Genomic DNA, 18,849 nt, shown 5'->3' on the forward strand with positions numbered 1-18,849 from the left:
CCTTTCCCAAACTCCAACTCTCCACAGGCCTCAAAGGTCGGTGCAAAGGCTACTGGGTTCATGCCTTTTTTGCCGTTTTCACACTGCCTTTGCCCTTTCTGCTCCACTTTTGGGTTTGAATCAAATTGTTTAATTGTTTCACAACACCTTGCGGTGGGTCGGTCACGCACAAGTGGGGAGTTGTCCATATACTAGGCCAGTATGAATGAAAGCCACTGATGCCGGGGAATCCCATCTTGCGTGGACATCTAAGAAGAGGAGGAATTCTAAACATCTGAGAATCAAAGCAGAATCCCACAGTAGGGCCGGGTTCTGCAGGAAGCCCAGATTACAAACAATTTAGCTGCGCCGGGTAATCCCCCTTCATTTTAAATCTGCCACGCAGGATGTTGAAAAGGCAAAAACCCAAATGGCAGCAGCAAAAAATTTTTAGGATTAGGAGCTTTCCTGCGCACGGCTGTGTATGTGTTAATATTTTAAGCTGACTTCTAAAACCGGTAAACAATTGCGCTGCTTCCAGTGGTGGGTGTTGCTGAGTGACCTCTTTTACATGCCTGATTATCCTGTCAACATTTATAATGCCTTTGATATTTCTCTCTCGTCGGGACGGGATCAGTTAAGCAGTCGCGTTTCGCCCGCACTCAGCTTGCCTTCCTCCTCTTCCTGGCTTTCCCATCCCCGGTTATATAAATTGACATTAATTTCTGTAGATCATAGCAGTGAGAGATTGTTAATTTATTCATGGTTGGAGGAGATCTGGGAAGGGAGGGGAAGGAGAGTTCTCCAGGACGAAAGAGGCGGTGGAAAGAAACATCTCGTACGGCACGGAACACCGATCGTCCGTGCCCGCTTGTTTTTCACAGAGTAATGAATGCTCCATTCCTGATTAACAATTTTGACCTATTTAAAGCTGCACTGTGTCATCGTCATCCCCGCCACCGCCCCCACCATCTTACGTTGCTTCTCAGACAATGTGAGCCACACATTACATTTTAAGGGCTCATCAGCTGCAGTATTTGTCTAACCGATATCACTATCGCGTGCCAGCAACTGGAAGAGAAGCCACAATGAGAGATTTCTTAGGCAGAGGTTACCGAAATGAATCTTTTGTGCCTGCCATTTAAATTTGGGGGTGTGCGCCGTGTTAATTTAATCTAATACAACAAGGGAACGCCGCTGTGGTTCCAGCGCAGGCCCTTAATTGATCAAATCAAACCAACATCCTTATTCCTTTCTTGACAGCAGGTTTTGTTTTGGACGCAAGTGTTTAAATCATATATATTAATTAACATGCTGGCAAGCTGGTTCAGTGTGCTGGCGCTACAGTGGATTCAATGCATCCGTCCCCTACACATGGGAGTGGGAACTTTCAGCCCTCCCAATGTTGATGGACCACAACTCCCATCATCCTTGACTATTGGCCCCACTGGCTAGGGCTGATGGGAATTAGAGTCCAGCAACATCTCAAAGGCCACAGGTCCCTACACAAACACTTCATGCAGGAACTCCCAGACATTGATCCCCATGCTAAGGAATAACCAGGTACCCATTTAATTTTACAAAATTATCTTTCTGCTCGAGACAAAGGGAATATCTAGTTTGGAGGGGTGGGGGACCTGCGGCTTTCCAGTTGTTGTTGGGGACCCCCAAGTGCCATCTTCCCCAGCTAGCATAGCCAATAGTCAGGGAGGACAGGAGCTGTAATTCTCATTAATGATAATAACCCCCATGAGACTGTTTCAGCTAAGTCACAGGTGCGGTCCATGCACCTGAAGCCGTGTATGATGTTAGGTTTGGACAGGTAAAGGCTGAGCCTGAACAAAAGGGGCTTTGCAAGCACCAACCATCAGCTGGTCAGCGGTTTATGCAAGACCCTTTTTGCCCAGTGCTTCCCAAGCTCTGTCCATCAGCCAAGGCCGGCACAGCCATTAGACGGCGGTGGCATAAGCCCCCAAGTTGGCCCCACTGCAGACGTCCTACCTGCCCTAACGCCTCCACCACTGGCAGAGAAGGGACACTAACACCAGTGCCGATTTCTTGCAGAGTGTGCGATACTTTGCCCCAAATCTGTAAGCTCTCACCCTGAATGGGTGAGATCTTGCCTGAAACTGGGAACAGATGCTGGCAGTGGAAGTGGCAGGGTGGATGGCACTTCCCATTTCGCTTCCGGTGGCGAAACCAGAGACGCCGCCCCTGCTATCAGCTGATTGCCAGTTTGGGAAGCACTGTGGACACAGCTTCCCAAACACCAACAATCAGCTGACGGTCAGCGCTTGGGTATGATTGCTTGCACTCGTATTCTAGGAGAAAATGGAGTATAGAAGAGTCGCGAAATTATGTCAGAGTAGAGCCTAGATCAAGGATTGGAAAGCTGTGGTACCTCCCCTAGAGAGCCACTGCCAACCAATATAGACGAAGTCAGGGCTGGTTGGACCATTGAACTAACTTAGTGCAAGGCCATTTCATATGGTAAGTTGATAAAAGGCATTTGAGTGGTGCAGACGAAAGACAGAAGATCACAAGGTGGGATGGAGCCAGCTCCAAGTACGAAGTGGTGTGTGCATGTGGGGGAGGGATGATATTAATCTTCATTATCACTATACTCTCTCCCAGTGCCAAGCCATCGAATTGCTTTGCATACCCTAGATAACTTAAAGAACAGCTTGGGTCTAGGAGATACAGTAGTGAAAAGAGAAGTGGCGTGATTGCAGTCTTGGGAATTGCGGTCGATTTAGGCATTTATTTTCACTTAACTCCAAGAACTCCTGGGATTTTGAAGAGCTGCTGGTTTATTTATTTTTAAAGTAAATTAATGAAATAAAGACTGAGAAGAGCAAAATGTGCTGCCAGGATATGGCTTTTGTTGCCTGGAGACTTCCTTGCTTCACAAGAAGAATGTGGGACTTGGAGAGTGATTTCGGTTTAGCAGAAGGGAGTGCAAAGATAACCGAGAAAAGAAACAAATGTAGTTTACCAGGTTTACTGGAAAAAAGCATGCAGTGGAAGGAATCAACAAAGCCTGCGCATTACCTCATTCTCCTTACGGTTTGAATTTTACCAAGTTAGGTAACCAAGAGTCTCTGATCACTGATATCACCACACTGTTATCTTTGGTTGTATTTCAGGTGCACCTGAAATATATTACAGCAAGTCTGGGCAACCTGGGGCCCTCCAGATATTGTTGGACTCCAACTCCCATCAGCCTCAGCCAGCACAATCCATGGTCAGGGATGATACAAGTTGTAGTCCAGCAAATCTGTAGTGTCCCCAGTTCCCCTTCCCTGAATTAGAGATAGATTTTGTTCAGAGCTGGACCTACAGACTGAAGGTGACTTAAAAATCTAGCTCAGCTGTGGTCTTACCCATTTACTCCTGGAGAAGTCTTATAATTCACATCACACTGGAAAGTTGAGAAAAAGGAGAGTCACTTTCACAATGTTATAAGCAGAAGAAATAAATATAGGTTTGGCAATGCTGAGGTGGTATAAAATGGTATGATCTAGTTACAGTCAGGCACTCCTGGGTTTCAATGAGCAGGACTTCCTGTCGTTGCTAGACTCCCAGCTCCCATAGCCCTGGCCAGAATGGTCAGGGATGATGGGAGTTGTAGTCCGGTGGCATTGTGGAATGCTCACGAACATCTTAACTGATCAGGAGTTGAATTGTCGAACATAAAAAGGGCCGGAAGGGGTTGCGAGCTGTTGGTGGGAAGAAGCATGGAATTCGTGCTCAGCTGGTAGGATGAATATATGGCTTAGGAAATGCATTTGCATAGGTTTCAAATTACGGTCTTCAAATAAAAACATCTTGGAGATCCCAAGCCACAGGGAGGTTAGGCTGGCCTCAACCAGAGCCAGGGCTTTTTCAGCTGTGGCCCCGATCTGGTGGAACGCTCTGTCACAAGAGACTAGGGCCCTGCGGGACTTGACATCTTTCCGCAGGGCCTGCAAGACAGAGCTGTTCCACCAGGCCTTTGGCCAAGGCACAGTCTGACCCCCTCCTTTGGTTATTCTTCACAGAACTCTAGCCCAGTGGTTGCCATTAATTTGATTTTGAATTGATTTTAGAATTAGTTGGTTTTAGAATGCATTTCAATTAATTGATTGTGATTTTATGTAAATTGTGTTACTTTTATTGTTGGTAGCCGCTCTGAGCCCGGCTTCGGCTGGGGAGGGTGGGATATAAATAAAATATGATGATGGTGATGATGATGATGATGATGATGATGATGATGATTACAATTACAGACCAGGTATTTAGAAACCTGGCTGCATGGGCCTCCAATGGATTTCCAGACATGTGAGAAAAACATTGCAATAGAAGATCCTTACAGGTGCCTTGATAGTTTGCGAGGAGTCAGTAAGACCGCAGACAAGATAATATTTCACTGTTGGGTATTTCTAACACAAGATACTGCTGTAATGTCCAAAGTGGGCAGACATTCATGAATTCAACTTCGCCACTGATGTTGTAAGCACCATGTTAGAAGCCAACACGTTGGTTTCATTAATTATAGTGATGTTTTTGAATGCCTAATAAAGAGTCTCCTTGTTCCTTCCAGCTCCAAGGTTCCTTGAAGAGAAAACTGGTGGTGAATCTGTCGCCGGCCATTAACAAGAGGTCCAATGGCATTGCCGACTGCACCTTCCTTGATATTAAGAGGATCCGAGTGGGCGATAATAACCTTTCCGTGGGGCAAGGTGGACACTGTGGCAACAATTGCCCCAACCAGCCGGTGTTGGGAACCTTGACGGCTGAACAAGGTGCTCAGAGGAAAGTCAGCAGCCCAACCGGCAACACCCACTCAAACGCAAACGGGATGTTCAACATGACTCTGAAGGAGGTCAAGAAAGAGCCCGGTGAAACCAGCTCTTGCAGTAAGCACCTGGATGGGCAGGGCTCCCAGGGCAATCCTTTCCCCATGCGATACGGAGAAGACGCAGGGGAACAGTTGATGGACCCGGAACTTCAGGAGCTGTTCAATGAGCTGACAAATATTTCGGTGCCGCCCATGAGCGACCTTGAGCTGGAAAACATGATCAACGCCACCATCAATAAAGACGAGCCCTTTAGCATCGACCTCGGGCAGCAGGTCCAGAGAGCACCCTCGGCCAGGTCTTCCTCCTTGCAGATGGACAAGATGGTGATCAAGCAAGAGTACTCGCCAGGTCTGAACCAAGCTTCCGTGGGGTCTCCCCAGATGAGGCCTTCTTCCACGGGCCCAGCTTACACGATGTCCGGGGCCGCTATGTCCACCTCATCGCCAATTCCTTCAGCACCTCAGACTCAGACTCCTCCATCTCAAGGGTCTTCAGTTCCCAACCGGCCCTTGGCCAGCTGGCAGGAGGTCTCCCACGCCCAGCAGTTGAAGCAGATCGCGGCCAACCGACAGCAACATGCCCTTATTCAGCAGTGCCAGCAAAGCCAGCCGTCGTCCCCCTGGCCCGCTTTGACGTCCGCCGAGCCTTCTCCCGGGTCCTTCGGCCAGGAGAAGATCTCCAGCACTCCTTTCCACCAGCAGCAGTTCAGCCCTCAAAGCTCCGGAATGCCTGGGAATGGGAACCAGCCGAAAGGGATAAATAACTACCTTTACCGGCCAAGCTCCATGCCCCAGGGCAATCCCATGAACATGATGATGCAACGAAAGCCTCAGGACCTCAACAGGGGTTATATAAGCAGCGGTCAAATGTCTCTGGAGGAGCCTCAGAACAACATCAAGCCTTTGTTTCATTTCAACTCGGAGCAAGCCAGCCAGCAGATGCCTTCCGTTTTGGGTTCCCAAAACAAGCCTTCCATTCTGCACTATGCACAGCAGCAGCAACCTAACTCTGCCGCGGTGCAACAACAGAACCAGCAGCAGCAGACACGGCCACCCCAGCCTCTCCCAAGCCAGCCTTTGCAGAGGCCACCGAACATACCCTTAGCTTTGCAGCAGAAGATCCTGCTGCAGAAAATGCTGCAAGGCCAGCCGGTTTCAGGGCTTCAGTATCCTGTCCCGCCTCAGCACCAGCTGGTAAGCTTGCTTCTTTCAACAGGATGGTTCAGTGATTTGTGAAAATTACCGTATTTTTAGCTCCATAAGACGCACCAGACCACAAGACGCACCTAGTTTTTGGAGGAGGAAAACAAGAAAAAAAAATATTCTGAATCTCAGAAGCCAGAACAGCAAGAGGGATCGCTGCGCAATGAAAGCAGCAATCCCTCTTGCTGTTCTGGCTTCTGGGATAGCTGCGCAGCCTGCATTTGCTCCATAAGACGCACACACATTTCCCCTTACTTTTTAGGAGGGAAGAAGTGAGTCTTATAGAGTAAAAAATACGGTAGTAGGGTTGGGAGGCGATGGGCTTTCTACAATCCTAGGAGCAGAGAGGAGATGCAGGGGCCTTTTAGCAGGCCACCTAGTTCAGTATAGGGGGCCCTATGGAAGTTGTCAACCTACAGTTCCCATAAGCCCCAGCAAACGTGGCCAATGAACAGGGGTGATGGGAGTTGGAGTTTGGCAACATCTGGAGGGCCAGAGGGTCACCACACTGGATGTAGCCTAACCCCTCCCCTCCTGCTTGACACAGGAAATCCTGAGTTAAGAGTGTCCCCCAACAGAGGGCCTTTAAGCCATCTGCTTAAAGATCTTTAGCAAGGGAGAGCACACTGTCCTTCAAGATACAGTGGTACCTCGGGTTACAAACACTTCAGGTTACAGACTCCGCTAACCCGGAAGTAGTAACTCGGGTTAAGAACTTTACCTCAGGATGAGAACAGAAATCGCATGGCGGTGGCACAGCAGCAGCTAAAGTGGTACCTCAGGTTAAGAATGGTTTCAGGTTAAGAACAGACCTCCAGAACGAATTAAGTTCATAACCAGAGGTACCACTGTAATCGGTTCCACTGTTGGACTGCTCTGATCAGCAAGCTATTTCTCCTACCATTCAACAGAAAGCACCCACGTTGTGTTGCCATCTGAATTGTATAGCTCCCGCTGTGTATCTGCCAGGGGCAAGGCTGGTGTAATCCAGATGGTGGCACCAGTGAGTACAGGTGTTTCGCTCAGTCGGGGCCATTCCCTAAGGCAGCATTTCCCAACCTTGGCCCTCCAGCTGTTTTTGAACTACAATTCCCATCATCCCTGACCACTGGTCTTGCTAGCTAGGGATGATGGGAGTTGTAGTCCAAAAACAGCTGGAGGCCCAAGGTTGGGAAACACTGCCCTAAGGCTTCATCACCACTCAAATGAGTCACACATCAGCTGCGGAGATGGGGGCAGCCGCACCAGTGGTGCCCTGCTGGGACCAAAGGGCCCTAGAATTTGCCTGAGGATCCTGTGTCCTGGCACCAGGCCTGCACTGAGATATTGCTGGGAGCTTGAATGCATCTGTAGCAGACAAAATTAGGAGAAATTGCTGATGGCTCCCAGTACATTTCCAAGCACAATTCAAAGTGTTGGTGCTGACCTTGAAAGCCCTAAATGGCCTTGGCCCAGTATACCTGAAGGAGCGTCTCCACCCCCATCGTTCAGCCCGGACACTGAGGTCCAGCGCCAAGGGCCTTCTGGCGGTTCCCTCACTGTGAGAAGTGAGGTTACAGGGAACCTGGCAGAGGGCCTTCTTGGTAGTGGCGCCCACCCTGTGGAATGCCCTCCCATCAGATGTCAAGGAAATAAACAACTATCTGACTTTTATAGGACATCTGAAGGCAGCCCTGTTTAGGGAAGTTTTTGATGTTTGATGTTTTATTATGTTTTTAATACTCTGCTGGGAGCTGCCCAGAGCGGCTGGGGAAACCCAGCCAGATGGGTGGGGTATAAATTATTATTATTATTATTATTATTATTATTATTATTATTATTATTATGACTTTAAAAAAACCAGCCTCAAACTTACATGGAGAAATGAACAAAGGGTTGAAAAAATGAGATACTGAGAGAAACTAAGTTGGGCAGATTCGCCACTCAGTGGTTGAGCATCTGTTTTGCATGCAAAAGGTCCCAGATTCAAACTCTGACATCTGTAGGGCTGGGAATGTCACGTGTTTGACACTGCCAGTCAGTGTTGACAACCTTAAGTTAGACGCACCAGCAGCATGACTCCGTATAAGGCGTTTCCTTAGGTTCCTAAATATGGCGAGGCCGGTAGCAAAATGATAGCCGCACAAACATAAGAACATAGGAGTCCAGATGGAACTGACCAAGGGCCTATATAGTCCAGTACTTTATTCCCACAGTGGCCGACCAGACGCCTGTGGGTTTGTGTCAGGTTTTTTTGCTTGAGCTCAGAATTTTCAGACATGTAAACAGAGAGGTGGCACAAGGCGAGGACTGTCTCCTGGCTGCTGGTGCCTCAATGGCTTTTAACTGTGCATTCAGAAATGTTCCTCTGTGCTCTGAGGGTGATGTTGCATTTGGTGGGATGTGCAAAATGTCTGCACAAACTCAGTCTAACATCTTCCTGTCGATCTCAGCTTTCTGACAGGGTTGTAATGTATTTATATCAGTCAATAACTAGTAGAGAAGGTAGGAAGAAAGCAGAGCACATAAAACACTCAGGAGTTCCCACTCAGTCACAATAACAAACCATTGTCTGACATTATATGAATAAGCCTCAGGTTTATATTCTGCTCCTCCCTCCCTCCCTTGTTCTCATATGTTCATGGTTTGTATCAAACCACAGTTTCCTGTTTAATCCGAATAGAGGAAACTGTGGTTTGTACAAACCGTATTTTACTAACAAACTAGGAGACCAAACCACAGTCCAATCTTGGTTCATTTCCTGGTTTGTTAACTGTCTTTTGTACAAACCACAGTTTCCTGTATTCAGGAAATGGCAGTTTGCCACAAACCATGAAAAGATGTTTTAAATCTCCACCCCCTCAATTGTAAAGGAGGATGGCAGGGTATGGACCAGCATGCTGGTTCAATGCGCATCTTTGCTTGTGCACATAGCAGCAAATACATAACCATGGTTTGCCATTACGTCTGAGCCGAGTCAGTATCCGTGCCTCAGAAGGAGGTTGTTTGTGACAAACTTGTTCGCTAACAGGCATCTGAAACGTTGTGGTAGAAGATTATTTCTCAGCCACCAGTGCTTACTAAGCAGAGTGCTTTCTTAATAAGCATTGCTACAGAGGCTGAATTGAGGCCACCGTTATTTAAAAAGCAGGGAATCGTAAGCACACAGGTCTCGAAAAACAGTTGTAGCTCTCCTGTCAAAGAAGGGTGCTGCAATTGGAACTCTTCCTAAATGTATACATTGTTTTTATCCACAGCTGATAACCCTCTGTAATTTTCTGGCTCTAAAGTCTCGAAAAAGCACTTTGAGACATGTCTTTATCAAGCTAAAGCTTGCTAAGTGAAAGCACAAGGCTTATTTCTCTGCCTGTCACTGGCGCTTTGTGTCAGGCCACGGGTGGGGGAGGAAAGGATTTTCTAACTTCATGGCTTCTGCCTTTAGGGACTGAGCATACGATTGAAAGAGAAGTGCTTGGGTTCTCGAGAAATGGGGAAATGAAGGCAGTAGTTTGTGCCACCGTGCAGGATTCCCAACCACCCACAACCTTGCTTCTTCTGTGTTGCTTTGCAGGAGAGACTTTCCACATGCTTGTTCTTCCTTTCTCAAATTTCTACATTCTCTGTGATCTTCCACATTCCCCTTGAATATCAATTTAGGTGAGATTTGGTAGCATTGTACGTGCATGAGTGTGCAGCTGTGCGCGCGCGCACATTCATACATGCACATGAAATTTCAGTCATCTTATCCCTTCTCCCCTTTCCAAAGTGACTGAAGTCGGGGTGGGAAGGGGAGAGAGATTAAGACCACATATTTTTAAAAAATGTGTGTGGTATCTTACAATAACATACAAATCACGTGTTCAAGCACCTTTGGAAACTTGCTTGAGAACGATCTTGACCTCTGAGGCAAACAAACACACCCCTACCCTATGCTGTTGACTGGGCTTCTCTGATGTCGCAGTGAGCTATGGGAGAGTGACCCACAACCCATTGGCCTTATCAAATGTTTATTATGGGAAGGAAGTAGCGTAGCGGTGATCCTTTAAAAATATGCATTGCGAAAAGTGCAATTGCATGCGTAGAATTCCTTGCAGAGAAGGAGACTTACACATGTGCAGAACAAGTGGTTTTTAGTTCAGGTCAATTGTACAGTCATACCTTGGGATGAATACGCTTCAGCTTAAATATTTTCGGGTTGCGCTCTGCGGCGACCCGGAAGTAACGGAGTGCGTTACTTCTGGGTTTCGCCTCTCGCGCATGCGCAGACACTCAAAATGACGACATGCGTGGAAGCGGCGAAACGAGACGTGCAGTAATGTCTTACGTTCTCTTCAGGATGCGAACGGGGCTCTGGAACGGATCCCGTTCGCATCCAGAGGCCTCGGGTTAAGTACTTAATTCGTTCCGGAGGTCCGTTCTTAACCTGAAACTGTTCTTAACCTGAAGCACTACTTTAGCTAATAGGGCCTCCTGCTGCTGCCGCGCCGCCAGAGCACAATTTCTGTTCTCATCCTGAAGCAAAGTTCTTAACCTGAGGTAATATTTCTGGGTTAGCAGAGTCTGTAACCTTAAACGTATGTAACCTGAAGCGTATGTAACCCGAGGTACCACTGTACTGCTGTCAACTTTGATCCAGAGTGCATGTTTTTCCTGCAGAACATCCAGGCCTCTGTGCTCTATATCCCAAAGGTATCATCAGTTGCGGTAGCCTCGTGTCCCATCTTTTAAGAACCTGTCACCCTCTGGGTGTATTTGGATGACAGACCCCTTCCCTGGCGATGCTGGCTGTTAGGTGTTTCTCAACAACATCTGTATCCCCCACCCCGATCTCAGGAAGGGATATGCTCAATCTACATTAAAACACCCATAGTTAAAACATCGTATGATTCTGTTTTGTAAAATGGTCGTTTTCTCTACGCTGCGTGACGCATTAACCATATTGGCAAGCGCAGAAACAAAACAGAACACAGCTTTGGAGAGGAACCCTGTTATTAGCGTCACCTGTGAACACACCCCAGATGGTTCTCTCCCCTCCCCAAAGGAGCTCAAAACAAGTTAGAAGCTATTAGTGACCCATTAACCAATGGATTTGCACATTAATAGTTCATTAAAGTCATATGTGAAAGGGAGGCGGGGAATTAGGGAGGCTGGAATGTTTGCTCTGAGGACCCATAGATTCCACGGAGGGCAGCAGTCCTCAGCGCTCGCAGTGCTTTGATCAAAAGAAGACTGAAGCTAATGAGTCACTTCATTCGTCTCCAGTGCGCTGTGCGTCGTCCATTGGGGCGGGAACCTCTCTTTAAAGGATAACCAAACAAACTATGGCCAGGTCTGTATTCGTCTCCCAATTAGTGAACCCACCGGCAGGGCAGTGCACTGAGCCTGAACAATAATAACATGGCCCTTCTGTTCTGGGGACAAGTGAAATTAAGCATATGGAGTCAAACACATGGCAGGTTTCTTCGCACATGGCTTCTCCGGGATGATGCTCTGAGGAACGCAGGAAGGTGATTTATGCTGAGTCAGACCCATCGGTCCATTTAGTTCAGTGTTTCTCGACATTGGCTGGCAGCAGCTCTCCAAGGTTTCAGACAGAGAGCCAGTGTGGTGTAGTGGTTAAGAGCGGTAGACTTGTAATCTGGTGAACCAGGTTCGATTCCCTGCTCCTCCACATGCAGCTGCTGGGTGACCTTGGGCAAGTCACACTTCTCTGAAGTCTCTCAGCCCCACTCACCTTACAGAGTGCTTGTTGTGGGGGAGGAAGGGAAAGGAGATACCATATTTTTCACTCTATAAGACACACCAGACCACAAGACGCACCTTGTTTTTGGAGGAGAAAAACAAGAAAAAAAATATTCTGAATCTCAGAAGCCAGAACAGCAAGAGGGATCGCTGCACAGTGAAAGCAGCAATCCCTCTTGCTGATCTGGCTTCTGTGATAGCTGCGCAGCCTGCATTCGCTCCATAAGACGCACACACATTTCCCCTTACTTTTTAGGAGGGAAAAAGTGAGTCTTATAGAGCAAAAAATACGGTAGTTAGCCGCTTTGAGACTCCTTTGGGTAGTGATAAAGTGGGGTATCAAATCCAAACTCCTCCTCCTCCTCTTCTTCTTCTTCTTCTTCTCCTCCTCCTCCTCTTCCTCTCCTACCCCTACCTAGAGATGCCAAGAATTGAACTTGGAACCAGCGGCATCTGGGACCCATTAGGCATGGCAGGGTGGTCAATAGAGGATAGATTCAGAGCCAGTGACAGGCAGATCTGACTGATTGTAAGTCACAAAAGAGGCACCCGGGGGCTGCCTGGCTGAGCGCAGCCTGAGCCTAGCAGGGCATCTGCCTAAATGGACCAGCCTCTGTTGCTTGGATCCTTCTGCATACAAAGCAAATGTTCTGCCCCTGAGCTACGGGCCTCCCCCATGCAGGTGAGCCACAATCCTGGCCTCTTTAGGGTAAGCAGTGCCCTTCCATTGAGCAGAATTTTGGCCTTGCTGCTGAAATCTGAAAGAGCAAAGTCTGCTCTTGGCTAAAGGCCTGATCCAACAGACTCTTCTTAGGTCCTTAGAACTGAATTTAAGATGGGGGGAGTGGAACGAGAAACCGAGAGAAGCCAGAATTGACATATTCGCCAGTTCTCTAGTTCACAAGGACGTCTCTCTACTACAGCAGAGCTGGAATCAAAATGCTAGTTGTGCAAAAAAGGGCTTCGGAAGGCATGTCCGCGTTGCAGCCCCGAGACCTGCAGGCCCACTTTAAGGCCTCTGTCTTCTGCCACATCAGAGTAAATGGGTCATGTTGTTCATGGAAATTACGCTGTGTGCATTGAAGCGGGTTTGTGTGTGTGTGTGAGGGGAGGGCGAGCTCAGAATCATTTACTGCATCAAGAACAGGAGCACTAAAGAAACCATATATATCCATCAATCACTTTCTTTGTTGAGACTTCCTGAGAGATTGATGAATAGGCCCTCTGTGTGGAAATAGCAAGTCCGTAAAAGGCCCGTAAATTATAAATTTGTTCATCTCAAATACCGCATGAGCGAAAGGGACTACGAACTATTGACGCTGGAGGACAGCGAGAGCTGGTGATGAAGCCACAGGAGTCTGGAGTCAATGTCACCTAAGGGTGTTCAAGAGGAGCATTTATTTTATATATAGATATTATACTGTCCTTAAAGGGACCTTGATGGCTTTTTACAAAAAAAATTAAAACTCCAACAACAACATGAAATAATAGTCCGGATAAGTCACACAGCATTCAAGTAACCTTCCCAAACCAAAAACAAAATATTTATTTTAATGACATTTATATACCATACCCTCCAATATTTCTCTGGTGAAAACAGGGACGTCCTGTTCCATAATAATGAGAATAATTTTATTGTTCATACTCCACCCATCTGACTGGGTTACCCCGGCCACTTTGGGCAGCTTCCAACGTATTAAAAACATAGTGCCACTGTATTCTGCTCTGGTCAGACCTCACCTGGAGTACTGTGTCCAGTTCTGGGCACCACAATTCAAGAAGGACACTGACAAACTGGAACGTGTCCAGAGGAGGGCAACCAAAATGGTCAAAGGCCTGGAAACGATGCCTTATGAGGAACGGCTAAGGGAGCTGGGCATGTTTAGCCTGGAGAAGAGGAGGTTAAGGGGTGATATGATAGCTATGTTCAAATATATAAAAGGATGTCACATAGAGGAGGGAGAAAGGTTGTTTTCTGCTGCTCCAGAGAAGCGGACACGGAGCAATGGATCCAAACTACAAGAAAGAAGATTCCACCTAAACATTAGGAAGAACTTCCTGACAGTAAGAGCTGTTCGACCGTGGAATTTGCTGCCAAGGAGTGTGGTGGAGTCTCCTACTTTGGAGGTCTTTAAGCAGAGGCTTGACAACCATATGTCAGGAGTGCTCTGATGGTGTTTCCTGCTTGGCAGGGGGTTGGACTCGATGGCCCTTGTGGTCTCTTCCAACTCTATGATTCTATGATAATTAAACATTTAAAAACTCCCGTGTACAGGGCTGACTTCAGGTGTCTTTTAAAGGTTGTATTATATTATATTATTACTTATCTCCTTGGCTTGGGTCGCATAACTCCACACCCTCCAACATTTCTCCAGTGAAAATAGGGGCATCCTAAGGAAAAGGATCAATTCAGAAACTGGCCCAGCTTCTGTAAATTGGGGACTGTCTATGGAAAATAGGGACACTAGGAGAGTCTGATAATACCTCTTGATTGTATTAAAACATCTAGTGGTTTGCGAGAAATAATAACCATTAAAACAAGGTGAAATTAACGTCAAATTGTAAGCGGAACTGAAACATCCAGGTGTTAAAGGCCCATTTAAAAATAGACAGGAAGGGAGCCAAGTGTACCTTCCCTTGAAAGCACAGTTTGTAAGTATGGGGCCAGCACAAAAAAGACCCTGTTTGTTGTGCCCTGACTAGTGAGTAGGACTACTATGGCCAGTCTTCAGGCTCAGGCAAGTTGAAGCAGGTGATCCTTCAAACAGCATGGTCCCAAACTGTTTACCTCTTGAAAGATAATCACCACCACCATAAATTGGGCCCACCAGCACATCTAGTACAGAATCACTGCTGTATTTTCAGATTGCCCAACCGCCACAAGCAACCTAGAAGCTGTATTCTGCACCAGGTGAAGTTTGTTTGTTTGTTTAGATTCTCACCTGCCCTTCACCCCAAAGTCCCAGGGTGGCTTACAACAATGAAATATGCAATCATAAAAAAATAAAGCAGATATACCCATAAAACATGTGTAAAAGACAATTGAAAACGATTCCATATATTTAAAACAATGCAAACTTTATTTAAAAACAAACATAGGTACGCAAGCAATTAATCGTAGTTTCAATCCAGATAAATTGAGGGATAAAGATCTCCACTTATTTATCTTATTTTATTAAATTTATTTAATAAATTAAATTTATTGAAAAGGCTTGAAAGAAGAAGGTCTTCTGTAGCCTCCAAGCTATCTTCAAAGGCAGCCCCGGAAACAACGCATTTCAGTAGTCTACCCTGGCTGTAACCAGGTCATGAGGGCCTATGGCAAGGTCCGTTTTCTCCAGATAAGGACACAGCTGGCGATTCAGCTGAAGCGGATGAGTATACCATCCCTTGAGAGAGCTCCACTGTGCTGTAAATAACGTTCCACATTAATTCCTTTTTTAAAAATAAATAAATAAACAAGCAAAACCTGTAGCTCTCAGGGTGCAGTTAGACTCCGGCTCCCATCATCCCTTGCCGTTGGCCAGGCTGGAGTAGAATTAGATTTCACATGGTCTGGGCATCATGCAACCTGCAGTCACTCTCTTTTTTTTTTAATAAATTTTTTATTGGTTTTACAACATTTTTTAAACAATACAAACAAATAAAAAGACAAACAAACATGTATAATTTTGTAACCTTTTTTTCATAACCCTCACTTCTCGGACTCCCCCATACCTCCCCTTTCTGCATCCCAATTTCCAAAATTATTTCAGCAGCTTCTAAATAATTTTATCAAATATATGTCCTCTTAGTCTTTTCTTCAACTTAATCTTATGTCACTGTAATCCCTTTTTCTTTCTCAACACCTCGACATTTTAGCATTCATCAATTTTATAATAGTTCTTAAGATAAATTTTGAATTTCTTCCAATCCTCTTCCGCCGTCTCTTTCCTCTGATCACGGATTCTGCCAGTCATCTCAGCCAATGTCATATAGTCCATCACTTTCATCTGCCATTCTTCCAAGGTGGGTAGATCTTGTGTCTTCCAATACTTTGCGATAAGTATTCTTGCTGCTGTCGTAGCATACATAAAGAAAGTTCTATCTTTCTTTAACACCAATTGGCCAACAATGCCCAAGAGAAAGGCCTCTGGTTTCTTAGGAAAGGTACATTTAAGTACTTTTTTCATTTCATTATATATCATCTCCCAGAAGGCCTTAATCTTTGGGCACGTCCACCAAAGGTGGTAGAAAGTACCTTCAGATTCTTTGCATTTCCAACACTTATTATCAGGCAAATGATAAATCTTTGCTAGCTTGACTGGGGTCGTGTACCACCTATAGATCATTTTCATAATATTTTCCTTTAAGGCATTGCATGCCGTAAATTTTATCCCGGTGTTCCACAACCATTCCCAGTCAGCAAACATAATGTTATGACCAATGTCCTGTGCCCACTTAATCATAGCTGATTTAACTGTTTCATCTTGTGTGTTCCATTTCAGCAGCAAATTATACATTCTTGACAAATTCTTAGTATTGGGTTCTAACAGTTCAGTTTCTAATTTTGATTTCTCCACCTGAAAGCCAATTTTCCTATCTTGTTTGTACACCTCCATTATTTGATAATAATGGAGCCAATCTCGTACTTTAGGTTTCAATTTCTCATGACTCTGTAACTTCAATTTATCTCCATCTTGTTCCAAGATTTCCCAATACTTTGGCCATTCGGCCTCCATATTGAGCTTTTTCAATGCCTTAGCCTCCAAGGGTGACAACCATCTAGGGGTTTTGTTTTCCAACAAATCTTTATATCTTATCCAAACATTATATAATGCTTTTCTGACAATATGATTTTTGAAGGCCCTATGCACTTTAATTTTATCATACCATAGATATGCATGCCAACCAAATGTATTATTGAAACCTTCTAAATCCAAGATATCTGTATTCTCGAGGAGCATCCACTCTTTCAGCCAGCAAAACGCTGCTGCTTCATAGTACAATTTTAAGTCCGGCAGGGCAAATCCCCCTCTTTCTTTTACATCTTCTTCTACATCAGTTCTTAAATTTATTTCAAAATAGTCCTTTAAAGTTTTTTGGGCCTTTCACTCTCAGCATGGCCCACTTCTCCCAGCTACCTAGCTCATCACCCATCCTCTGCATCAGCCTTGGGCCCCCATATTGGACTACAACTCCCATCATCCTTAGCTAGCAGGTCCGGTGGCCAGGGATGATGGGATTTGTAGTTGCAACAACGTCTGGGGACCCAAAGACTGCTCCGTACGGTGGGGAAAACACCGGGGACGGAAATTTTAGCTGCCCCGGGATCATTGGGGAGCGCGGACTTCTACATGTTCTCCCAAAATCTCTGTTCAAGCGTTGAGGGACTTATTCCCCAGGAGTTCACTCCCTGTTGATGCAGTTAGGGAGGGAAGTTTATAGTGTGAGGGGTGGGGGAAAAGAATGGGGGAGACAGACAGGGAAGGAAAGGTTGTGTGTCAGAGAGAGAGAGCAGGAAAAGTCGTGATCTCTGGGTGTGAATCAGAGGGTGTGGGGGAAGTTGTATGTCTGTGTGGATGAGGGAGGGGTGCTGCCTCTGGCGCTGCCCACTTCCAGGGCAGGCTGCCTCCCCCCCCCCCACTGATTTGTGTAGCCTTTGTGCTCATTCCTGCCTTAAATGTTTATTTGACTTAAATAAAGGGACGCTGCAAAACTGCAACAAAGGGAGTGCCCATCTGAGCAGGGCCGAGAAGCAGAAAAGGGGGTGGGGTCCCTCGTAAGCAGAGCCCCTCGGAGAGTACGAAGATCAGCCCAAGCTGATTGTGAAAATTGAAAAGGTTTTCTTCTGGACCGACTAATATGAGTCCTCTCTCCTGGAGACACATTTGCTTCATCCTTTATTTGGAAAGTTGTCTCACAAATGATCAAGCTGATTTGTTTTACGGTTGTTCAAATGATAACAAAGGGCACTTTCGCCAAATATTAGAACACTACGGAGCTGTATGGTCTTTTGAGGCAGACCTATCACAGGAGAGCTTGGGACGCGGGTGGCGCTGTGGGTTAAACCACAGAGCCTAGGACTTGCCGATCAGAAGGTTGGCGGTTCGAATCCCTGCGATGGGGTGAGCTCCCGTTGCTTGGTCCCTGCTCCTGCCAACCTAGCAGTTCGAAAGCATGTCAAAGCGCAAGTAGATAAATAGGTACCACTCCGGTGGGAAGGTAAACGGTGTTTCCATGCGCTGCTCTGGTTCACCAGAAGCGGCTTAGTCATGCTGGCCACATGCTGGCTGTACGCCAGCTCCCTCGGCCAATAAAGCAAGATGAGCACCGGAACCCCAGAGTCGGTCACGACTGGAATTAATGGTCAGGGGTCCCTTTACCTTTACCTTTACCTTTACTACAGGAGGTGGCAGGATCTCCTTCGCTCAAGGTCTGTAAGCAGAGCTTGGATGGGCTACCTGTCAGGGACGTTGTAATCATGGGTTTTCCTGAATCATCAGGGGGCTGGGACTAGCTAATCTCCGGTATTCATGTGTCACCCATCCCACCACACACGGGCAAGTGAAAAATGTGAAAAGACCTTGCAAGCCCAGGTTTTTCCAATGCAGTACAGTACAGCGTAGCTGAAGGCAGCTTTAATGCTTTCTTGTCATTGATTTACTTTTCAGCAAAATGGGGTAGGGGGGTGGACATTCCTTTGCTCTGCGCAGGGTGATTTGCCTCCTCTTGCTGAGGAAAAGCGTTTGTGAGGAAATGAGCAAGAACGTATGAGAATGTGGCCATCTAATGTCGAATGCTGCGGAGGGTGTAAAAACGGCGCTTCCTTCCATGGGAATGAGAGCCTCTGCCAAAGTGGGATGCCTGAGTCGTCCCCAGGGACTGGATCCCAACCCTGATTGGTCGAGACGACTGTGAGAAGTCCGAGCAGGCGGCTAGGAAAGATGTGGATCTGTGTCAGTATGTGAAACAGGAGGGAAGCCCCTTCTATCGATGAGAAGAGTGTTTATATACTCAAGGCCCGGATCCAGGAGCTAGCATCTGCAAAACAAAACAAAAACCCAGACACGTTTCCCTGTTAACCTCGCAATCTTTTTCAGCCGTTGTGGTTAAACCACAATGGT

At 46.4% G+C, this 18,849-nt stretch overlaps 1 protein-coding gene across 1 annotated transcript in view; it reads left to right on the forward strand.

Moving 5' to 3' along the window:
• The window catches only part of MAML2 (mastermind like transcriptional coactivator 2), a 161,070-nt gene that overhangs the window by 110,293 nt on the left and 31,928 nt on the right, over positions 1–18,849 (forward strand). Inside the window, exon 3 of the mRNA XM_083499310.1 lies at positions 4,562–6,013. Within this exon, the coding sequence (XP_083355436.1) occupies positions 4,562–6,013 (1,452 nt within the window). The remainder of the gene's footprint in view (positions 1–4,561; positions 6,014–18,849) is intronic.

The sequence above is a fragment of the Podarcis liolepis genome, assembly GCF_965112155.1.
Source record: "Podarcis liolepis genome assembly, chromosome: 4".
Classification (NCBI taxonomy): Eukaryota; Metazoa; Chordata; class Lepidosauria; order Squamata; family Lacertidae; genus Podarcis; species Podarcis liolepis.